Source organism: Arctopsyche grandis, chromosome 12 (assembly GCF_051622035.1).
Source record: "Arctopsyche grandis isolate Sample6627 chromosome 12, ASM5162203v2, whole genome shotgun sequence".
NCBI lineage: Eukaryota > Metazoa > Arthropoda > Insecta > Trichoptera > Hydropsychidae > Arctopsyche > Arctopsyche grandis.
In genome coordinates, this window is record NC_135366.1 from 17745265 (window position 1) to 17771991 (window position 26727).

General features: G+C 33.6%; 2 protein-coding genes and 1 long non-coding RNA gene across 3 annotated transcripts in view; 1 reads left to right on the forward strand and 2 right to left on the reverse strand.

Moving 5' to 3' along the window:
* The window catches only part of LOC143920098 (elongation factor-like GTPase 1), a 111770-nt gene that overhangs the window by 59168 nt on the left and 25875 nt on the right, over positions 1 to 26727 (forward strand). The gene's annotated exons all lie outside the window — the stretch shown is intronic.
* LOC143920101 (uncharacterized) overlaps positions 1 to 26727 on the reverse strand; it is a 71947-nt gene that overhangs the window by 35163 nt on the left and 10057 nt on the right. The window lies entirely within an intron of this gene.
* aos (protein argos) lies at positions 8394 to 26583 on the reverse strand. Its single transcript, XM_077442811.1, has 4 exons — positions 26342 to 26583; positions 10254 to 10378; positions 9911 to 10175; positions 8394 to 9105 (listed from the first exon to the last, which is right to left on the reverse strand). Exons 1-4 carry the CDS (start codon positions 26540 to 26542, stop codon positions 8860 to 8862), a joined length of 837 nt encoding a protein of 278 aa, XP_077298937.1. The 5' UTR covers positions 26543 to 26583; the 3' UTR covers positions 8394 to 8859.

The following is a 26727-nucleotide window of genomic DNA, read 5'->3' on the forward strand; positions in this document are numbered from 1 at the left end:
CCGTGAACTCGCCACGACCGCGGTAGCCCTTTCCCACTAATGACTCGAATCAATATTAGTGTCGCTTCTAAATATTTACTTAGAAAGGTCTCTTGTATGTACAGGTACTTCACGTTGGGCACGCGTTTGAAAATTAACCAGGTCGGTGTGTGTATGTACTTCTGTAATGATGATTTTCTTTCGAAGTGTGAATCTATCGGTCAATTCGGAGCTTGTTATGATGGAGTAGATTTTTCATTCAATTTCTCATTAATGTGCACGCCTATTGAGAAGGATCGTCGTTCGAATTGCGCGCTGATAGAGTTCTTTTATACGCGTTGGATTTTTTTTTATTTCCTTTCGTACGAAATGTGCGACGGCCCCGCCTCATCAATCACTCTCTGGGACAAATAAAAGCATCGAAACAAAATGATGTTTGGCGTTGCATTAGTGGACTTTTATGTGGCTATATAGCGGAATCTGGCGGATTTGTTCGTAGATTGAAGAGACCACCCGCGCCGAGCTACAAAACGCACGCAATCACAGACACTTCACTCCGTTTAGTCTCAGTCTCTCTGTGCGCAGTTGCACCAGCAGCCCTTTTATTTTTTGGACCATTCTATTATCTAGTGGCCGGTTGGCCCCTTTCGTTGCGGTGGGGGCAGACGAATTGTTAAAATCAAATTGAAAACAACGCTCTTTGGTCGTCTTCTCGAAATGTGGAGTTATTTAATTGAGCGCGCGCGGTCCGCGTTTTCTTTCCGATAACATCTGGATCCGTCTATGATGGAATTTTCTTCGTGTGTAATTTTCTCGATTCGCCACGGGATATTTTCGTAAATATTTCCAAGTAATTTTTTCGATTTTCGGTCGGATTCGTTTGTACGATTTTTTACGTTTGCTTCTTGAATGAGTCGTTAAATTTTACTAGCATTTTTTCAGGGTTTTAAAACTTAGAATAATTGAGCTATTCTGTATTATTATAAGAATAATTATCGCCAAATGGATTCACTCGCTGTATGAAACGTGACGTGAAACTGCATACACTCTTTCCTAAATTTGCATGGGACTTTTTGGGGAAATGAAAAATATCAAAGTTGCTGTTGTAATTATGATTCATTCATTTCATCGTTTTCAACTTGTACATTTGCTTTGAAAAGAATCATTTGAAATAGTAAAAGTTTTGTTTATTACGGTCATTTACAGAACATCTTATAATTTTGGTATAAATTTGACGCTATAGTATGAACCGAACCAATTATGTATGTATTCAACGATAGCTCGTATATAACGTACAGCTCGTTGATTGAGTTTATGCTAACCGCCGAGAGGATCCCGGGTTCAAACCCTGGATTGACCACGATTGAGGAGAATTTATTCCGAGTATTTCTGGAGTGCTGCTGGTCAGATTTGGGTATTTGTGCCTCCAAGTCGATCGTTTTCTATCTGAATTTGCCAATTTATCTGATTTCATCGTTGAAACGGTTCGTTATCATATTGACAAAATAAGGAATCCTAGCTGTTATTTGTCACCACTAATTGAATATGATTTCAAATTTATATATGTATGTACAAGTTATAGTAATACCATAGGTGTCGGTCAGGGGTAAAACCCGTAATGACTTCATGGAAAAATATACTTAAAAAATAGTATTATTGATATGATCATAATTAGGCTACCGCTAATTCGTAGGTACCCTCATGAATACCTATGAACATTTAAATAAGTAATAAATAAGAGGCAAAGCTAAAAGTTTTCGAGACAGATTTTTGTAGATTGTTTATGTTTAATTACATTTTTGATTTGATGAATGTGTTATTTAAATCGAAAGTTTTCAATTAGTTTCACACAATGGTGTTTTAATATAGTGTACGGTAATTGGAGTACGATTTTGTTGTATGAATCGTATTTATGGCTAATCGTGATTTAGTACCATTCATCTTCGAACGCAATCGATAAATAAACGAATAATTGATAATTTTCTTTTCAACGTGAGTGTTTAATTTACATATATCTGTTCTTGATGAAACGCGCACATTAAATTTCTCGATTTTCCATTACGGCTTACTTTTTCGTACGAAATCAAATATTTTTCTAAATTTCTAAACGACGCGACAAGTCATTTGGGCGCAGGCATTATGTGGTGTGTTTTCATAGAGATGTTCCGTCAAATTCGAGTCTTGCATTGACTTGATTATTATTTTGTTTTAAAAAAAATGAGTTAACGTTGAATTTTTGGTCTAATAGGATTTTTTGCTTTGACCCGACCTGTGAACTTAATACATTTCGTTGGGTGGCCGTATGCCGCTCTGTAATTGTATATACTTTTGTTATTTTATTATTGTTATCTTTTTTTATTATTATTTTACTTTCACCGTATATACCCAAGTTTGTATGTATACCGTAGTCGGATTGCACAATCTCTACCGCTGTGAGTGCGTGTTTTCCTAGTGCGAGCTTTTGTTTTGTTTTACGTTCATGCACATATGTATGTATGTATGCTCATTTTCTAATCTAATGAAGCACAGTCGGCTTTTAAGCGTTTTGGCGCTTGAGGTCTGTGTAATTTTGGTTTATTGTGCCCGAAACATTGTATGTATATGTATGTATGTAAAATGGCGACGGGATCGTTTGCCGCCCACGACTTATCGGAAAAGTAACTGGCTCGGTCTGTGTACGAGTACGGTAAAAATTAGAAAAAGGGAAAAGTAACTGTACAGCGGCAAACAAGGCCGAAGATTTCTCAGTGATGGCTCCGACAAATTGCCGGAACTAATCCGTTTTTGGCTGCGATAGAACGACCTCTAACCCCGGGCATGAGAGAAAACAATATCCGGGATAATTCATCAAATCCCTTCAGTTCGCCATTTTCGATGCGAATTTTGCATGCTCTCCTGTCTGGGGATGCTGTGCAGTTTAGTAAGTTCTATATTTTTACGTAGTTCATTATCTACTATGAGTTTTCCAAATAAATTTAGTATACATGTATCAAAAGTTACGTGTTAAAACCATATAAAAATTAATAATTGCCATCATTACGATCATTAATAAATTTCGATTGAATAATTTTTCAGATATCTCTCATGTCCGTAGTGAACTGTTTTGTGAACCTCTTTCAACTCCTAAATCTTAAACGTAATAATATCCCCTCTGTTTTAAAGATCCCATTTATATTGTTTTTCAGGGTGAGAAATGAGCGAGGACGCCATGAAATTTTGCATGCTTTTGTTGTTTTATTAGTTGTGTAATAATCATTCCCAATATATATTTATTTAAATCTTGGACCATTGTTGAATTACAGGAATTCCTAATGCGCCACAATGGTCAAAAATATAACAGAAAAGAAACAAAATAAATGAACTATACAGAAATTAATACATATTTATACATACAATTCATATTTGTAAATAAATACATACATACATATGTATGTATTTATTTATATATTTACAAAAACCAACCGTGAATTCAAAGCATCCCCGTGAGGCCCAAATCGAAGAATATCAAAATCGACATAATCGAAAAATATAATATATAATACATATGTATGTACAGGGTCTTCCTCACGGCACCGAAAGTCAAAAGGTCGAAAAAGCAAATATCGGAAGGCAAAGATCGAAAATCGAAAGATCTTAAGTCGAAAGATCAAAAAAAAGGATGCATGGTAAACGGTACTATGTATATATAATATACATCAGTGACATGCGGTGAAATTATCTCTCTTTTTGTCATACAGCCTTGTTTAATGTGCGCGCGCAGGATACTGGAGGAAAAGCTTGTTCCTCTTGTTTCTCTTGTATCCTGCTCGCACAAATTAAGTGAAGATAAACGACGGGGGGAGAGGGAGTTTTACCGCACGCCACTGATATATATACTAACCGTTTTTCATATGTATGCATGGTAAACGAACATTTCCGATTTGTTAACATTCGGTGCGGTGACAGTCACCCGTATGTACATATGTACGTACTTAAATATTAATACATAAGTCAAATTAATGTTACTGCAAAGTAAAGTGACGATTTTTATCGAGTTCTCTTCTTTCCACTCTCCAGTTCTCTTCCTATTCACTTAACTTGGACTACTTCTGTTTGTTTTAGTGGTTTTTAAAATCTTTTATATAAAGTCCTAGACTATTAAGGTGGCTTTTGTGTACTAAATGAATCGTAGTTATAACTTTTGCATAGTAATAATGAAGGTGGTCATCATTGCATGTTATTTTATACCACATATTGTACATACATATGTATGTACATAAAATAAATCTTTGATTGTCATAACTTCAATTGAATGCATGCTGGGCTAAGATAAGTATACTATAATAGGAACTGAATTAGAAGTGAATTCTATCCCGTAGCGTACTGTCAAAATGATAGTACGGGAATGGTGTGACACTTTATTTGTCAACGTCTACCAAATATTTGTGCGACCTGGATTTTCCGAACGGCAGACGTAACAGTTTGACACTTCTTTGTTGGTCGTCGCGCTTCTGCGACCGCGTCTCGATCCATTTGTCCGCAGTTTTGCAGACGTTTCTTTTCAGATTCGGCGATAATTCTTTTTCCGTGATGGCATTCGTTGCGTGCACTACAAATTCGTCTTTTCGAAGTACTGTATAATCCGCTCATTTTACATGTCTCTCGGTAATGTTTTGCAACAAAAAAAAAATCATTATCCACTTTACCGCATAATCGCTCACTTAATAGTTATCGAACTTTTGATGATCTTGTGCGTTTACCCTTAATTTGATTTTCATTGCTGAACGTCTAATACGATGCTTGTTTGGATTACGTTTTAATTTTGTAATAAAAATATTTAATTACTCGTAAATTCCGCATTTATCATATTAATTTTTTTATTTTACGCAATATTTTAAAATATAATTAAATTTTAATCGATTAGACGATACATGTTTATATCAATTCATTTAATTTCTTTAAGGATAGAATCTTTAATTCGTTTATCCAGTGTAATAAAAGTTTCGAATAGTCTTCCCAACAATGCAGTAATTTCTGAACACTTTGTTATTTTTAAAAACAAGGTATTTGTCTTTCTTAAACTTCAAGGATTTTTATTATTCTTCTTTTCTTATGTCTTAATTTTTTTTCTATATTTTCGTTTTATTCAAGTTATCATTTTACTGTTCTAAATATTTTTTATCTCTTTGTATTTTCTTTTATTTCGTTATTTCTCATTCCTCTCTTATTTTTTACTAATTATTATTGTTAATTTGAATGTTTTATATATTTTCTCGTTTAATTTATATATTTATTTATTTATTTATTTTAAACAGACCATTGTGGCATAACAGGAATTCCTAAAGCGCCACAATGGTCAAAAAATATAATTGTTTGACATATATGTATATGTATGTCAAACACCTTGGGTCTATCGGCTTTGCCGCCTCCCCTTAGTATTTTAAATATATAAATAAATAATAAGAATACTCAAACTCAATTTAGATACATACATTTCTTTATAGTGGCCAGTATTTTTATGGTTCATTGTTTTTTCAACTGATTTTTATCCACTTCTACCCTTGCGATTGCACAACACACACGTTAAACAGTTGAACAGTCATTTCATATAAGTTTCATGTTACAAGCTTTTACACTTTTTCATATAAATTTTTAATTCAATAATTATATCAGATTTGATTACTATAATTAATTTATTATAATTTGTTATAAGATTTCTTATGATAATGACAAGGCATGCCTGACGGTCAATAGGCGTCAGGTAAGTCGACGGGGTCGAAATTTGAAACGCGTTGTATACGATATTTTATCTCCAACGTAATGGCAGACGATACATTAACGTAGGTATATTGATGACCAAAATGAGCAATATGGCGAAATATGAAAACGATCAGATAAGAGATAAAAAAAGTCGTCTTAAAGTGAAACGTAAAGGAGGTTTGTAATAATAAAATAAAAATGTTTTTCAGAAGTGAAAAGTTGACCTCAACTTGAAGTAACGTACATATATTGCATTACGTTATACATTTTTATCCAATGACATCATCACGAATCTTTTGGCGACTTTTGTCATTTTCATCTGTGACAAATCTGTTTTCGAGAGACGATGAGGCATATTAATTGCGCGATACGCGCTCGTGTCGATGTGAATTTCAATCGTCGGGTCGTTTGTTCTTTTTTTACTCTAGGAAAAGCTTCGAATCGTCCGCTTTACTGTTGGGAAACAAATCTCACAAAGCTCTCCATTCGAATAATACGTGTTTGTGTAAGTTATTGTTGCGGTGATCAGTTAACCAATTTTCAGGTAACTCCAGATCGTTGACCGTTTCGGGGTATTGTAAAGTTAAACCCGCGTTAAATCGTTCGCCTAAATCAATTGGTCCCACAATCTCTATTTTTCGGAATCCTATGCACTTCACGGACGTTTCTTAGAATCGTTGAAACGTCCGCCGTAGAAAAAGCTCGTAATATTAAATTCATAGGAAACGTAATTGAATTTCGGTCTGAACTCATCTTTTCAATATTTTTTCGTTGGAATTTTCACGGGGTTTATATGTACCAGGTGAGTATGGGGCAAAGATCTATGTACGGTCTTGTAAGATCACACGGTGATGATAATGGCCGGGCGCGTTTCAGGTGATTAATGCATGCCGACTTCTGATGATAAATTAATGATATCGCCATCATTTTCGAAGGCATTACAGAACTTGGGTCAAAAAAATTATTAAGAATCAATTTTAGACTAGTGTGTCTCTAGATTTGACTCGTACAGGGTGATTTTCAATTTGATACATTATATGAATCTTTGTCTCTTTTTTTTATCGAAAAATACGTAATTATACTGAACAAACATTTCAAAATCTCGCTTGATAAACCGGTGGCAAATATATTGTATATTGTACGCTTTCTTTGTTTGTCGTTGAACGTTAATAAAGCACGTGGTAAATGAACCTACTTACCCAGTATTGTACGTGTTCAATATGAAACTACATAACTGTAAAGAGCCCTCTGATTGTATGATTTTATATATTTTTTGTTTAAATTATTGTCATTATTACTCAACACACGCCGTCTAATCATGTTGTCCAACTTATATGAATACATATGTGTAGTATTTTTTTGCTCTATTAGCAAACACTAAAAAAGTTAAATATGTGGGTAATTCGAGGAGAATTTTTATACAATTCATAAAAATTGTATAAAAATGAAATTGCTGTTTGATTATGGAAACGTTTATTTTCAAAATCTACATTCATAACATTTTTAATTAGCTTATGCATCTCAACTTACATGTTAAAAATATACAATCATATACCTATACATATTTTAATCAATTGTCAATTAAATTGTCACAACTGTTTAAGATTAAATATATTATCTATTTATTTGTGTATTTAGCCACACATATTAAAGTCATACATAAAATATTGAATAAAAAGGAATTCTTCGCGAACGTATTATTGTTCGAATCAAAGTATACTAGAAATGTCCAAAATTGCAAGATGTAGGTGTGGTTTTTTTGCGTGTATATATTATATATAATTTTCTTATACATATTAGTAATATATACATTTGCTATCTCATTTTTGGCAAATATATTTTTATCTTTGGAACGTAAAATAAATGTATAGGTTCCCTAATTCGACAAAAATGCATAAATATAAACAAAGAAAAACAATAACCAAGTAAAATATTATTTTTTTAGCTCAGAGTTGCAACAATCTGCAACTCTGCGAATCATTTTATTGTTTTTGTTAACATTCTTAATAAATATGATTACAAATCTGAAAATAATTTAAAACAACATCGAATATTGTGGTTTTTATTTTCGTTCTCGATGTGACTTAAATTATACGATAAATCATTAATTTCAATGAAATATACATCATCATAAACTTACCGCGGTCGATTTAAAATAAAAGATTTTTAATAAAAATAATTCCATTTAAAACAACGCTATAACTTAAATTACAATATAAAATTGATATAAATCTATGAAACGCAAAATACTAATGTTATTTTTTACACTTCTTTCTTTAAATACATATCTATTTCATCTTAAAGCTTTTATTATAATATACTAACAATCTCCTTAATAAGAGACCATATATATTTTTTTTATTAACAGTACGCAATTTGAATTTGCTTTAGATCGCGGTAACTAGACTTCAATAAAGATTTACAAGTAGAAATTTACTTTCACTATAGCTTCAATGCGTACTCGTTGTATCAGCTTAAAATATACATACATTGGCAAGTGTGTTAGCATATGGAGTATTATATTGTAATATAATAATAATAATAATAATATTAATAATATTTCTTTTAGAAAACTAATCGCTTTCTTCGATATAAATTAAGCTCTCGTACAAGTCAATGTATTATTTATAACATTCACTTATTGATGATTGGTTAATTTGTTTAGAATGGCACCGTCTTCGTTGTTTTGAATGTGCGTTTTTGTATATTTTTATCAGTGCTTAATTTACAATTGAATTTTCAAACAAATCTTACACGCTAAGACATTGTGACTTGCATTTTATTCATGCAATGAAATCAACACGTTCCGTTTGTGTCGAATCAGTATTTTGTACGTATCAGTCTCTTGATTTTAAAAATATTTCCGACCGAGTCAAGAACGATCATATGTATAAGTTGGTATTTATAAAATGTACAAAGTATTATATGTAGATGTGCTGTATCAATGCGACAATGAAGAGAATAGTTTAATACACTTAAAAGTAGGCAGTTCGTAGGTACATATATTATACACCTAGAGACGTGTAAAGTGTTGAAATTGTGAAGAGGGTCACAGATTTGAACGAACGTCTTGTCTTCGCCGCGAACGAACGATAGCGGGGAGTCACTTGGCACCTTTTGCAGCATATTTTGCATTGAACTTTATTTGATTCTGTCGAGGTGCGGTTCTGGAGGCTGCGGCGAGTCCATACAATATCCAGAATATGTTCTTATGGACTCTTCGGCGTAAGTCCTGCCCGGTAGGACTCCAATGGACGTGTGTCTTGAAGGACATACGTGCGACCGAGGGCATTGGCATAGAGTGCTTGCGTTGACCTCTTCCAAAGCTTCTTGTCTCTTGCGAACTGTGAACAGCCTGCACGGCTCTTTTCTACCGCATCTTAACCTCTAGAAACAGAAATAAAAATTCACTGTCAGTTTTTTGTAAAAAAAAAATGTTTTTTAAAATGCGTGCTTTATGCTACGAAGTGTGCTGTACTATTTTTGTACTTCAAATTATGCTTTTTGTTGACAACGCAACGGTGGCCGTAATTTTGTGTTTTTTGTATGTTTAGTGTCTGGGTCATCATTATTAGAGTAGTCTCAATTATATGTACGATGTTCCATTTTATAGGCATATTATACAGCATTCAGACGTGACACGTAAGATTTAACTGCTATTCTACTTGCGTAAGGAGTAAACATACTTTTAAATCTATTTTCGATTACACAGTTATTACAAGTCGAACTCCACTGATTCCATTATTTTATAATCCGAAAGAAAAGTTATGAATATGTATATTAATTCTTCTTAGATTGATATGCATATGTACATATGAATCTCCATAGATCAACATAATTTTTTAATTATTTTGCATATTGACTTAATTGTAGTTCGAATTCGATGTTGAAAAATTTGAGCATATAATATAATAATAATAGGCATAGTCATAGTGAAGCCTTTCAGAGCTGAAATTTCTTGTGTGAAACCTTTCATTAGAAACAAATTTGAAAATCTAGACATAAGTCAAAACTATTATATTTATAAGTACAAAATTTTAAGTTTTAAATATTTGTTGATTTAATCAGGTTTTACATAAGTTTTTAAAACGTTTAGATTTTCTTATTATCGGTTTTGTTGTAGAGAGACCTCTATTACGTAATTGTGAATCTAATGTTCTTTAGCAACTATCGAAACCAAATGGATACTCACACTCTGCGGCGAACAAGCAAACGTGTACTGGTAGCCAATACGGCCGGTAGATGTCTCGTACGAATGTTTGTCTTGGAGATACGTGATGGAGTTTCTTGGACAGTGGCAATGGACGATCTGCTCGGTGGCATTTACGTCAGGACTCGATATCAGAGTCCACGTGGCGTCCCTGAAGTATCTGCATTTGGGCAGCTTCTTCACAGGCTCGCACAATTTGTACTGTCTCGTCCTATCCACTAATGTGTGGCCGTCTTCCGTTGCCAAGCTGTTGATTACAATATCGATTAATTTTATGTAATATCGTTTATATTTGTAGTATTTATCGTATTTTGGTAATAATTACCCTTTGCAGACGTGATGTCCTGGACAACGGCATTGTCTTTCAATCCATGGTTGATTTTCGTCGTATAAGTCTATTTTGTTACATACTGCGTGGGGGCTGCATATTGGTAAATCTTCCTCCGAGTTCTGAAAATGATGAAAAATTATATTGTTAATATCATTCATGTATATAATATAAAATATTCAAAATGAATAACATTTTTGATAACAAATTATGTTAGTACTGCATGGGTTTCATATATAACCTATCGTTGAAGTTTTTTTAGTGATAAGTTTTGATTTTTTAATATCACAGTTCTAATAAAAACTTAATTTGTAAATTGTGTTCAGTGCATTTGTAAATTGTGTTCAGTGCATTTGTAATACACATAATCTTTCAATTCCAATATTGTAAAAATAGAAATAATAATTTATTTATTTAAAGTTTGGACCGTTGTAGCATTACAGGAATTCCTAATGCGCCACAATGGTCAAAAATATAACAGAAAATACAAGCATTTAAGTACAAATTTATTATCAAATGCCACTACATTGCCAGAGAATTTTTGATGAAATGAAATAATTTTTTTATAAAAAAATTACACAATCGAAGTAATATAGGTAGTGATCTGTACGATCGATAAATATGTTAAATTATCGCTCTTAAAAGTGAGAATGTTTCAAATATATGCATATATAAAGTTTGATTAGCTTATGAGTATTACTAAGATTGTTAATGCATATTTTAGAATCGCGAATGATCATATTCTTGTATATATTGTCAGTGCATTACACTCTTGCTACCAAAGAATTTAAAGGCCAAAACACTAAAAAGTCGATCAAAATTTTATTATTTTACTATGTAATTTGTTTTCAATATTTTATTGGAAAGTCTTTTAAATATTTTAGTTATTCAATTTTGCATATATTTTGGCCGTATTCTCATTTTGATACGAAGCAAAATTAAATTCATCATAATCCTGTTTATGGTACGAAAAAAAAATAGTAGTCAACCTCAAAACCGCGGAACATAATACACGTTGCGGTATCAAATGGAGTCCTAATGCAAAGTATTATTATATTATCGAATCGCTTAATCATTATTAATATCCAAACATATTCATAAAACAATAACGTTTTATTCCATCGTAACCGAACCGATCGCTGCAATGAATCATCGTTTGTTTGTTTGGTCATTTTTTCCTCAGTAAGTACCCAATCTTGAGATATCATACAATTTTTCAAGGCACCATTTTTTCATTTTCCTCAAGTACGAAACGAGTCTAAATTCCACAGCTGATGATGTATAATCTTAATGATAGCCGGGTGCTTATCTAGCTAGGAAAAAGCGTGTTTAATATCACTGATTGCACGGATTGTGGTGAGCTGAAGAACACCAGATTGTAACGCTTGATTGAGGGAGGCTGGTTCGGCTGGTGACCGCGGGTAATGACCATGTGGCGTGGTTACCCGCCAGTTTCCTATTCGATTCTCATTCGGATCACATGTACGCACCCGTGTGTCTCCATCTGACCCAAAACTCTGCCACTTGTGCATTTTTCGAATCGATAATGTGCCGACAGCTGTCGTCGGAGCGATCGTCTCCAATTAGACTCGATGCAATCGATTCTGATGGGTGTCTGTCAAATTTTCAACGCTTGTACAACTTTTCATAATATACACCATAGTTTTGGTCCGATATGCCCACCTTTTGTTTTTCACGTCCGTGATTTTGTTTGATCTTTCTTTTGGTCATGCTCAAATGGTTGTGGCTGTGGAGTGTATGTTTAAACAAGTTTTCAAAGGTACGTGTGTTTATCTTGTCGAAGCCACAATTTGTACTTTGCGAGACGATTCATCCTCCCCTTGTCACGTTTTGCTCATAAACACTATGGTTTTTACCAGAGTGTTGCATCAATCGAATTATTAAAATGGTTTGATCTTTGTTCCAATTATTTGGTAAATTTCGATCGATTTTAAGCTACACACACTTATTTCATTTACTAAGTTTTTGGAGATTACCACTTCTGGTAAATGTTTCGTTAACTAACCCTATAAATACCGCACAAAACCTTAAAATCAATATCATTTAATGATTCAATAGCTTTTGCATCTCAAGATAATGGAGGCTATTAACAACACGTCACGGATTTCCCGGTGTTTAAAAACCATTACAAGGGCTTCGAATCCTTCCAAAGTGGATAGTATTAAAAGTTTATTCATTGCGAACAAACTGTTTGCTTTTTTTATGAATCCAGAGCATAATATTTACATCATTTTTCACATTGATGACTTGTATGGTTTGTTTATGTCCCGAGTCGAATACGGTCATATTACGTCATTTTTTCAAAATAAAATGTGAAGGTTTTCAATTTGCTTTTTCTATATACGCAAAAATGTACAGTTTGCGCTCTAGTTCTGGCTCTGATCGGAAGCCTAGCATCTTTACAAGCTTTTTATTATTATAAATCTAATTCTTAAGGGTGTTTGTGTTCGGACGAGAAATATATGCTATATGTATACACACGGACGGACGTGGGTGGGTGTTGTCCACCGTTTAAATCATACAATGATAGTCTTGGATGGATTAGCGAGACACGCTCCTCCTCTACCTGCCATTGATCGTCTTATAATGGAATGTGTCCGCGTGTGACAGCACAAGTGATACAAAAGTCGTCCAACACAATAAATGTCAATTTTTTGTCGGTTTACTTATATAATGTGCTCCTAATGTACATAGGTACATATGTATATGTAGTATCCTCGGTAAGTCGTGGACTACAATCGAATTGTATTGGTTTTTTTTTAACGTTGATGAATTGATTCGATTCTATGGATGTTCGTTGTAATTAGGTTGCTTGTTTTTGGTGTCGTGTGGCGTGTGTGTTTTATCTCTCGGAAGTTCTTTTCTTCCGTTAGTGGTACACCCCATGGATAACGGTAGGTGGTGATGTCTCCTCGTCGCATTGGACTTGTTTGGTCTGGTCAGTTGACCGGAAGTCTCTTCATTTCGTTATCGTACCATCCTGAATCTCCGTATCGTCGACAGGCTCAATTGAATTTAAAAAATAAGAACAAAATTCTTCTTAAACTTTCATATTTGCACCCGTATATATTATACATATCAATATGTATAAGGAAATGTGTTTATTTTGTGCAATTATCATTTTGATGTTGACATATTAACGGACGTTAATGTAAAATAAATGCATATTATGATTGACGAAGTAAGATAAAAATTATTGATTCAATTAAAATGTTCAACTTTGATCGTCTTGAAATATTTTTATTGATTGAAATGAAACGAGTTTCTGATATCTCTGTAATAAAAAAAGGTTTCTTATCGTATGTGAACATATGTACATATGTACATACATATACTCTCTTGCATTCAGTGAGATGCAAATATGCTCCTTCACAGTTCAATCGTCGAGTAAAATAGTTTGCAATTTCAATTACATATATATATGCATATACATTCGTAGTAAATTTTGTCCCCTTTTTGTATATAGCGTATAATATACGTGTTTGTATGTATGTAGATATACCTATACATTTTTTCATTTTCGTCATTTGTGATTATGCAAAAGTACTCACTTCCTTTTCCTTCAGACTCATTGAGACTCGTCCCCCTTTTCCATCCACTCGATCTTTTTATCTCTTAGACAAGACATCCTCCATTCTTCTCTTTGAGAACTCGTAAGTACTGCAGCCCATATTTCATACACCATTCACCGTTTTACATAATAAAAGGCTTTGCTCAAGCATATTCTTCCGTTTTTCGTACGAGAAGGGGGTTCATTCATATCTATAATATCTACAATTTTTTATACGCTGCGTATTAATCATTGAATTATTGTATAGGTAGATGTGTTAGTGTAACACTTGCAGTTGGAGAATGTCGTGTGATGGCCACGCCATATTTTTTCCCTTTGAGTCGCAAACACCAATATAAAAACTGCTCGTGTGTTTGTGCACCCACCTAAAAGGGAAGATAAGGTACAAAAAACGGGAGAGGATGCAAGGTGTTGGCTGGATCGTGGGAACGAACTGGGAACAGAGACCGCTAACGGAACAGAGGGCACTTTCGCCGGAAACTTCCTAACTTTCGTTATAAAAAAAATGAAGCTCTATTACGTTACATATATACCGTTTTTTGCTTTACACATGCTTCAGAAGGACGTTTCGCTTTTTTTCCAACGATTCACTTTTCGACAAGGCAATCTTCTTTTGGGTTTCGTTGACTTTGATATTGAAACTTTTCATTTAAATAGATACATAATTTTATCTCAAATTCAAAAATATATTAATAGCAAATTCTATAGATATTAATTATGTATTTTTGTTAAATTCTGAGAGGTATATGGATGTGTGAAAAATATGTGGTGGAAATAAGAATAACAATGACACGAAGAATTAAATTAAATAAGAATTAACAATGACACGAAGATACGTCTATCATGACCACGAGCACGTTCCGTGCCAAACTTTTGAGTGTGTTCATACCATAAAGATCCAAAATCGTACGCGAGTTTTTTTAGATAGTTTTGAATCTTTTCCCTTGGAATGTTTTCGGAGACATTTTATCTGTGTATTGACATCGTTTTTAATGTGATCGATCGATATATATTGTAGGATAATTCTTATACTTCTATTACTTCCTACGGTATAAAATCTTGGAATTTTGTGAAGTTTGTATACGAATATACCATACTCGAATATTACACAGCATATTGATAAGAAAAAGTCAAACTGCAAAGCTTGCAGGTTTCACTTTTCACACTAGTTTTTCTTTAATAGTTAAATTATGTACGTATGTATATGTATGTATATATTTATGTATATGATCTTGTTGTGCCAGCCCTAGTCCACAAGAAACGAAACGAAAAAATAGAGCACAGGTGTGTGAGGCTTTGTACGAAGGTCTCGCCCGAGCCTTAACTGAAACGACACGAGAAAAAAAAAGAACAAAATCACGAACGGACATCCGGGCCGATCCTTTATTTCTTAAATATGCGCATATTATGAACCTTTTTCGAGCAGGTATTCACAATATATTATATACGCGTGTATTCTACGATTTGTTCGCATAGAAAATCGAGCTTCTTATGTAAATAATGGGCGCACGACGATTCCTGGACTTCCGGTGATTATGTTCGTTTCCTTCTCGGCATAATCCCTCTCGTTTTTATTATTTTTTTTGTGTTAATTCACACGTGATTTATTATGCGTGTGTGTGTGTATGTGTGCGAAGAGCGACGTACCCTGGAATTGCAATTAAAAATAATGTATAACGATATAATTCACAAAAGAACATGATCTTCGGTAGGTAAGAAAAAAAGGTGACCGGAAATCGAGCTGGTCTCCACGCCGACGATGTTGTAAATACATAAAAACAGGATACAATAAGATCACTTCCGGTTCTGGCAGCCTTCTCGTTGGCTATTCTCGAGAAATATTTATGTTGTATACATATGTGTGTATGTATGTTCGAGGAATTTTTATTTATTTACTTTGGCCGTTTGTGAAGACGCAAACATTCGTAAAATCAGCGTCACCAAATATTTGTTAATTATTTTTATTAGTAAAAAGTTGAATCGTTTGCTAGTTGACTTTTACTAAATATTACATATATCATAATTCAAGTACAAATATGGTTGCATATTTTATCAATTTATTATGTATGTAGGTAGATTTCCAAATGTTTTAATTATAATATTATGTACATTTTTTTTCGTTTTATAACACGACATAACAAACATAAGTTCATAAATATTCTAATCGGGCCGACCTTCAAATGTTTGCTTTGTTCGTACGTTCTCAAACATTTTTTGAAAGGTTAACGTCAACAATGATAAAGCAATTAAGGTGCGGTATGGCAACTTATAAGCTTTATTTTGCCATAGCTCATTTGAATGATTTTTTTTCTAAAATCATTAATTTATAGCTAGAATATAATATGATTTTGAAACACAATATCAATAATGTGAATAGTCAACCTTATATTAGTTATATATGACTCAATGCTGCTATATATTATCTACATATGTATGTATTTGCTACAGTTGCACTTCCTTATGCTTTATATACATGTATGTGATAGTATCAGTTGTAATATAATTTGACTAGTTGGAATATATTCCATCTGAACTGGTACCAATTACCGTTATAGTTGAAGTGTATTTTCAGTTGTAATTATTCCGTCTAACCCACCGAAGTTGATTCATATGGCGAATTACATTCCAACTGGTTAAAATATATTACAACTTTTATTATTTTATTGCATTATTGAATTCTAAAGCATTCGTAAAAACATCAGAACTGTCAAAAATTAACTGTTATATTGCTGGCGCACATTGTTAAAAATGTATTTGTACTTGTAAAGTTATAATTTAGTTGAATTTTATTCGAAAATGATTTACCTAAAACGTCAGTTGGAATATATTACTACTGAAAATACATTTCGACTATAACATATAATCATCGGAGTAGATGTATTGAATGTTGTTCATTCGGGTATTCTATATATGTATGTCTATATATTTAGATACAATATACCGTTGATGATATGATAATTCTATTAGCTCACAGTTTCTTAATTTTACATTATGCAAACGTATTCATAAAGATAACCAAAAGCTACGGTCCATTTTAATGAAGCAATATCTCGTTTCTAATGCCTACATGTTAAATAATATAATAGAAAAGGCTGAGTCGCTATCAGCCCATACGGAGGCGTTTAAATAACGAGAAATTATCTATCCGTTGGATATCGATATAAAAAGAAGACGAAGAGAAAAAAAAGCAACCGTTGTGCAACGTTTGAGAAGCGGTCGAGTGTCCGCTTTTATGAATGAAACGGCCGCATGAATGGACGTAGTAAATGTGTAGCGGCCGTCAGCCAGTGGCGGCGCGCGCTCTACAACGCCACTGGCCTACCTGTCCCAAATTTATTTACGACTCTTTTGTGACTCGCATTTTATTATCATATCTACGTATATACGTATATCATTCTTTATTTTGCGTTTGTTATTTTTCTATTTTTTTTCGTCACTCGATCGCCTCCAAAAACCAGTTCTATGGGCCGGTCTCTTTTTCGTCGTTCTTCTGCGTCCCCGTGTGGGACAATTCGTTTCCGGAAATATACATACAAATATATGTATGTGTATATAGATAGGCATCTGAATTCGAATGCACTTGTATCGAATACATTACGTACTAGGTGTGATTAAAAAATGAAGCAAGTGGCGCGTGTAGGTATGACGTAAAAACTCAAATGTCAACGATGGTTATTCTCCAATAACGCTTTTTTGTGTTGGATCTATACACGCTGGATCTATAAAATTAACTTAAATTTTGCCAATTTGCAGTTAGAGTTATGGTGATACCAAAAATATCATCTGCAACCACCCACTACTGGATGAAAGTCTCTCCAACCCGGTTCCATTCGTCTCTGTTTTGAGGAACCTTCATCCATATTTTTTTCAACTTCATCTACCCATCTTCTTTGTGGCCCTTTTTACATTCTCTCAGGTATCATTCGAACACTATTTTCATCAAATCTTCTAACTACTTGACCCGATCACTGGCATTTGAAATAGATACATAAGTTGTTATTTATATAAAAGTTAAAAATCCTTTATAGCAGTATATGTTATACATTCATTATTTTCTTTCATCGGTTTATATTTGAATTGAAAGTCGCCTGATTGACGAGGGTTGTTGAGATCACATTCGCTTGTGGTTTTGTCGTGCATTAATTATATAATTTTTTGATCGCATTTCGTAAGCAGGATGTGTAGTCGACGACTTAAAAATCGACAGTGAATTGTAGATTGCACGGCACTGTATGCTTGTATGAATGTATAGTTATGCATGCGTATTGGCACGACAGAAAGTGCGTGGATAACAGTGAAGTCGAGACTTGGAATGGGTTGTCGCAGGAAGTCAACCAGCGGGTGACCGCTACAGTTTTTGTGGCGACTCCGGCTCCATCAGACCAAGTAGCTTCTTGTATATACCGTATTCTAGATTTATAATGTAATATAAATAACAGATCTGGACGACGACGCGGATAAACATACGAAATGTTGGAAAAACTTGGCTCGAATCGAAAAATATTGAGATCCTTCTTGATAGACATAAATGAAGAGCCTAGTATGAGCAAAATGTTGTAATGAAATTCAATGCCTCGAAGTTTTTCTTATTCCACGGTAGAAAATGATGCGAACAATAACTATTAAAAACGTATTGGAATATAAAATATATTAAATTACTGTTAGATATTAATATACATATATGTAAATTAGATGTTACTATATATATATGTAAAAAGAGATGTTGCAAATTATGATGAAGTGCATTTGAATGCAGTTTTAAAATCTAAAATTGGCAATTTGCCCGAAGAAAAACATCTTTGATCAGTGTGTCTATGGATGCAAAACTTGGATCTTAACGAGAACAGATAGAAAACGGAATACGTGTGAGAAGTATGATAAATACATATAGTTATAAAATGGAGAGAGTATACATATGTATATGTACATAGATAGAAATAGATGGGTCACGTAGCCAAAAGAAAGGACAATAGATGAATTCAAGAAGTGCACAAATGGTACCCGAGAGAATTTAAAAGGATGCAAGGAAGGCTGTAGTAAAGATGAATGGATGAAATCTGAAAAAGTGTGTGGATGAGGTGAATGAGATTTGCTCAAAACGAATGAATGCGTTTTGGAGACCTTCATCTATAAGTGGATATCGAATGGCTGTAAATGATGATTACGATACATTATAAAGAGTTCTCAATGAAAGGAAGTAATGAAATGAAAATTTTTATATACATTTATATATAATTATAATATACATAATACATCCTTAATAAATTTTACAAATATAAAATAACTTATAAAATCGCACTTTTTATATTCTAATAATCAATTAATTAATTTTATTAAAGTGTGAATAAATATATGCTGAGCTTAAATCCAAAAATAGTCTAGCGTTCTTATCATTTGTTTCAAATTCATGCTGTAATTGTATCATTGAATTGTAAGATGATGTTCGCAAACTATGATAATTTATAATCGTTGATTCTATTGATTTTAGAATACGTTGGAAAAGTCATCAATGCTGCGTAGTTTCTTAAAATTTCAACCAAACAAACAACAAAATTACGCATTCACTTTTAAAACAATAAAAAAAAAAAACGAAAGAATGTCACAAGTTTACATTAATAAACAAATCGACATGGAGTCATCGAAATAAAAGTCGACTTTTCTAAAACTGAAAGTGTATGAGTTGCATCGATTTCAATTACTGCATAATAACTAACAGCCACTGGATATCATGGATCGATTGTGCAAATCTTGATCAGAAACAGCGTAAATGGATGTGGACATGTGTCACGAACTCCATGCAACCGTAATTACTGACATTCAATTTTATATGTTATACATAGATGTATAGATAAACAGATTATCGAGGTTAATATAATGTACATATCTAACTTGAATCAAATTCGAATTCGCTCGAGTGGATGTCGTAAACAAATTCAATATCCAATTTCGCTCATGTCCGTTCATTCAATGGCAGTCTACTTCATTCGGACGGATAAAATAGTATTATACATAGATAGGTATAGTATAAGTAGTATAGTAGTAATAATATTATTTGTTAGAATCACGACGTGTCTGCGGAGTCTCACCACCGATAGTGACGCAAGTTCAGCGGATGTCTTCTTGCTAAACGACATTTCAACTAACCGTTTCATTTTTTAAACCAACAATGTAATCGCGGGTAGGTATATATTATACATATATACTATAAAACCTTATTCAAGTAAATCGACGGATAATCGTCAAGTTGTGGGAAATTTTTGCTATGCGATTGTTATGAGTATGATTCGTAAGAATCGGTTGCCATTTGTCTTTATTATCAAATTAAATTAGTTACTATATAAACATATGCTTCGAGGATATATTGTTCGAAATGTTGTGAATTTCAGTGTATTATTACATTATTTGAATGAATAAGTTGATAGTTTCAGTGGAAGTCTATTGACAGTTAGGTACTTATGTAACTGTAGAGAAAATTGTGTGTATATTTGGAATGCGCGATTTCAATTCATATAAATTTATATTTTGAATGAATCCGAGACAAATTGTCCTGCCATTTTGATTGGACTATTCATTTTCGCATACGTTTACATAGCATACAAATAGTCTAAGTGGGTCGAATAAATTACAACCACCCAATTCAATTTCTGCACAAAGAAGGAATGTCGGAAGCGAATTGCGAACAAATATGTGATTAATACCTGAAGAGAAAAATATTCGATCAATGTGTTTTCCAGTGATACACAAAGTCCAATGCACTCAAGTGTGGAACGCTCTATGCTCGACATAACGAGGAGATATAGGAAACTGAATACGGGGTTCAGAAGTATGACAAAGTTATTGGATATAGTGGAGAGAGTAGAGAGATTGAAATGGCAGTGGGTGGGTCACGTAACTAGAAGAATGGATGAAAGACGGACAATAAAAAGTGCTACAATGGTACTCGAGAGAATGTAAAATAGTGAAAGAAAGAAATGCCGCAAGGAAGATGGGTAGACGAAATTATGAAAATGTGTTAGGTGTGATGGATGAGAGTTGCTCAAAAGGCCTTCATCTACATAGAAATGGAAGGTGATTGGCTCTAGATGATGTGATTAATAATATTTTGTTCACAATTGATTCATTTTTCAGCGATTCATAAATAATTCGCAGAAAGAAGCCAAGCATCTGTTAAATTTGAGATAGGCATCTGTTAAATTTGAGATTGTCATAAGTAGAGGTAGGATAGTCACAGTGCTATCCATAGTTCGGCAAACCTTTAACAATGCATTTACAACCTTTGAACAATACACGGCCCCCTCAGGCTCCGGTGACTAGTCATAGGAGTGTCTCTCGAGACTGGTGGTGAAAGAATTTTGTTCCATAAAAATATTTCTTCTTTTGTTCGATTTTTGTCGACCTGTGATTTGGGATTTCCTTCTCAGACTATTAAATATTATATGTAGCTGCGTAACACTGGTAGACTTAACAGAAAGAGGATTACTTCTGACCCACACCTTTGATAGACATTAATTCTAATTTATGTCGCAGTCTTGACACAGGAAATATTCATTTTTATTCTGTTATAAAAAAAAGTTTTCTTATTTATTATATGTAATATAGAAACAGAATGCTTCAATGAAAAATTTCTAATATTTTTATCGATTCTGAGAATATTTCAGTTGCGTAGTATTTTTTTTTATTATTTTGTTTGATGTTATGGAATCGTATAAATAAAAAGAACCTTGCAAAGGTTGCCAACGTTTTATTCAATTCGCATAGTGTTTGTTCATTCACGAAAGCGTTTCGCGGGTCAACAAAGTCCGTATATATATGTATATATATATATATATATATATATATATATATATATATATATATATATATATATATATATATATATATATATATATATATATATATATTGTGACCGTGTTTTGAATTTAAAAATACGATTACATGGGATCGTAACTGGCCAAAATCGGTACATAGCGATCCGATCAGTGTCCCACGCGATTGTCTCGAAAAACAAGCAAGTGACAGCCACGTGCTACTTGGTTTTTCCTGGAACCCTCGCAGGAAACTGGGGAAATTCTCAAAACGGACAGCAGTCCGAGACAATATTCCCACGAGCGGTCGTTCGTTACTCATACGTTATTCGAGAGGCTCGAGCGGATTCTGACCCGCGTCGTTGATCCAATCAGGACTAAATGAATTAAAAAATAATAATAAGCAACGATCCGAAAAAAAGACGAGATGAAAAAGAAGCACGTCGCGCACGAAATGGCGTTGCGCGCGCGCAGGTGTTCACGACTTCAACAAAAGATCCTTAATGCCAACGCGGGAAGAAAAATGATAAGAGAAACAACAAAAAAAAAAAGAAGTGTTGAAAGGAGTGTAAAAACGATGGGTGCGAGGAAGGTTCGAGCTCGCGACCGTGTACGAGTGGTACCCAAATTATACCATGACACGTGCAAAAAAGAATTACGTCGATTCTTCCTCCTCATCTTCTTCTTCTTAGCATTAGATCTGTTCTCGGAGTAAGGCGTGTTTAGCCTCTAAAATGTGAGTGGTTAATTATTTAATTAATCCGACCCGATGCTCGCCGGTGATTCATTGCGTATTAGTGTAATGTCACTCTTTTTATTCTCGGAACGTCGTAATATGTGTGAACTGTGTATTTGTAGACAATCCGCCGAATCGAGTTGGAATTTCAGATGAAAATGCGCAAAAAATTTTCTTCTTTTCCAATTGGAATCAGATTCATAGTCATACAAATTTTATTCATGTCATGCGTTGGATTTTTATTAAATTTTTCTACGGTGTGATCTTGAATTTGTTTGATGCAGCATTGATAGTAATTTTGCTAACGATGCAAATTGTAATGCTCTATTTAATTCGGCGAATTTCAATAAATATATAAATATATATATATATATATATATATATATATATATATATATATATATATATATATATATATATATATATATATATATATATATATATATATATATATATATATATATATATATATATATATATATATATATATATATATATATATATATATATATATATAAATATATAAATATATAAATATATATATATATATATATATATATATATATATATATATATATATATATATATATATGTATATATATATATATTGTCGTGATTGGTTTCGGTCAGTCCGGATGACAAATTTTGAAACTCTATCTGGTGAGGACTTATGGAATTCATAACTTGAAAATCATAATCGAGAAAGAATATTACGAAATACAAAAACCTTGTAAACATAGGATGAATTCAAGACGATAAACGATATATAATAATAATTATTATTATTTTTAGTTGTTTGTGTATATATATGTTTTGTTTTTGTTATGTCTAATTTATTATTTTGTTTCTTGTCTTTTCTGTTATATTTTTGACCATTGTGGCGCATTAGGAATTCCTGTAATGCTACAACGGTCCAAACTTAAATAAATAAATAAATAAATATATATATATATATATATATATATATATATATATATATATATATATATATATATATATATATAGATACCGTTTGGGTCTATAAATTATATGCTGTATTAAATAATAATTGATTAATTGTGATTGAATAAATGGTGCACGATTTAAAGGCTACATCTTTGGTAGCTTGATAGAGGATAAGCTTGTTTGATTATTAACGCGAAATCGTTATTGAGTTTATCTATAAGTAAATACATACCTTCTTTAATAACTTATGTACTTAGATCTCTTCATGATATTAATGATATTCTCATAATATATACGTACAACTAAATGAGCAATTTGAAATGTAAAAAAAAAATATTTAGTTAAATTATATAATTTAACGTTTTTCGGTTTGGATTCATGATTATTTTTAAAGAAGCTTTGTGTAAATCGAGGTTTTGTATATGTAAGTATGTATAAGTAAGTTATGCTTTATGAAGGATTTGGTAGCATTATTATTAATCTTGTGTATATTTTTAACCATTGTACGTATATACTTTAGTTGTAGGCTTAATTTTGTCTGACGAAACCAAACCAAATTAATTTTTTGTACGATGTAAAAACACACTTATAAAATTTAGGAATTAAAATTGTACTAATGTTTAGTATTTCTAAATATAATAAGGTTTCTTTTTTTACGTTATATATACAAAAAATAATTCATAAAGTTACAATACTACTATATAGGTATTTTTTAATAGGCGTTCTGTTTCTATTTATTAAAATTTAGAAGATGTATATATTGTCGATACGTACATACATATGTATATGACTCGCTCTGGCGAACGCAATTATTACAATCTGTAATTTGCTTGTAACCAATCTAAATACAATCTAATTCCGCTCTGTACCTGTTTTTGACTTTAGAATTAAATTAAATTTTAAGTTCTTACATACCTACATATATACATAATATATGTCTTCATAACCATTCACAGCCATTCGCCATCACTAGATAAAACCGCTCCAACACCCTTTCATACGTCTCTAATATGGGCAACTCTCATCCATCTCATCCCACCCACTTTTCTGATTTCATCCACCCATCTCTCTTGTGACCTTTCTTGCACCCTTTTACATCCTCTCGGATACCATTCGAGCACTTCTTTCGTCCGTTCTTTCATAGCCATTTAAATTTATTTACTCTCGCCGTTACATCAATCACCTTTGTCATCCTTCTAACCCGCATATTTCTCCTCGTTATGCCAGACTTACTTCTTTGAGTGCACTGGACCTTATGCAGCATTCTGGCGTTCAATGCCCAAGTTTCGCATCCATACGTCATCACTTACAATACACATCGATCGAAGATTTTTTTCTTCAGACACAATTGCATTTTAGATTTGAATACGGCATTATTTCGCCCAAATGAACACCAGCATAAGATAATATTGTATTTCACCCGCCAACTTAAACTTTCATGACAACGGTCACCCATGCGAGTGTCGTCCGCGCTCCGAGGTACTTTCTTCGAAGAAGATTATTTATTATTATTACACTGTAAACAGGCGCGACGACCTTTTCAATGCAGGCGTGAAGTAAAATGTGAATTTCGTTGACGGAATAAGAAGCGATAACGTGATCGTTTAACGAAATCGTTACATACGCGCCTTATCGATTCGCGGCACGGCACGCGCCCTTTCGCCTCACACTGGACGATCACCGGTCGATGGATGTTCGACTTGTTTTAAATAGATCTCGATCGCGATCGTATTTGTTTTCTTATGCATATATCTGCATATTATCATAATGCATCCGCTCTACATCTGGTTTTAAGCCGGCCGTATGTCTCTCTCTCTTTCTCTCTATTGACACCGGCTCTCGTGAGTGCGCGTACAACACATTTCCTTGTGCGAAAATATCTAAAAATCATTCTCTGTGTATTTTTAGACGTCGTCGAGCGAGCAATTGTTTTCATTGAGAGATTAATTAAAACAAGACTTGGTCGGCTTCAACAGCCGCGTGACCCACATGTGTCAAACGATAAATGCATCAATATTACGCTATATTTATTTTGCATGTTATTATTGGACGCGTGAGAGAGTACATAGTAGTATGCATTTCAGAGCGTTATCTGTATGTGCGCTCTCGCTCCGGTGTCGGTTTGAGTGGATTAAGAGTTTTTATTGATATATATGTATGTGCGTTGGTGATTCATTGCATCTATTAGATGAAGCCAAAGGTGAAGACGGCGACAGTTGGTTGATGCATTCCTGGATGCATCTTGAGTGTGAGATGTTCAGCGTGTCTGTCGACACTTGAGGGATGATGACGAATTTGATCAATATACTGTTTAGGATTTTATATGAATTTCTTGTGTATGTTGGATAATCTAATAGGTTTCGAATATGATTTTAAATATGCTTGTACTAGACAAGTAGCTGAAAATATCTATTTAGAATTTCTGATGTAAGTTTGTGTTTAAAATTAACGAATGTTTCACGTTTTGAACTATTTGTTATGAGTCCGTTAAGTAATTTGCATGTATCGCGAATGAAATGTATGTATGTATAATATAATAAGAAATTGTCTGCATTCTGGTGAAAAAGTATGGTACAAGATGTTTTAGATTAAACAAACAGAAATACATCTAAAATTATCTGCCTCAACTATTTTACATCACACTTTGCGCAACATATCAAATATGTGCTACATATTAAAGCCATTGAATGTTTCGTTTCTATATTATATCTATATAGTTATATCGGACTTGATCAATTTGAGATGCTGTACTTCAGCAATTGTATCATTGCAAATTCGATTGTATTTTTGTAGGTAGATATATGTACATATATAAGATCGATGTCCATTTGACGAAAGCGTCATTATGGATCATTTACACCGGCGAACACGGTCATTATATCTAATGGCAGGAATCCGTTAGTACGCAATGACTTTTTTTTACTCAATATCGTTTCCGTTCGCCGATGTAAATTGACCATTAGCGGAGGTCTTACATACGTGTGGAATGGAACGGTCAAGCACTCACCCCGGTTTGGTACAGCGTCCTGTAGGGCGAGATGGGACGGTGCAGCGGCCTGCGCTGCGGGGACATCCTATCTGGTCTGGAGCGCACCCCTAGCGGAGCCCCTCTGACGGGCGCTCCGCCCCCCTGGAACACTTCCATGGGCAGTCTGAGGGCTGCGGCTGCTGTCAGAGCCAACTGCACGAGGGCCAGTTGCCGCCACATGGTGGTGCAGCAGCTGCGGAGCACTACACCCGAACGACTCAAGTGCCGACTGTCGACTGGCAGATACCGAGATACCCAAGACTTGGTCGCTACACTAGTCTCCCCCCCCCCCTCTGGCGGGTTCCATTCATGAGTTGAGGCGTACGCAAGCTCGCAGGTGCGCAACCCCCCCTCCCCGTGGCCCC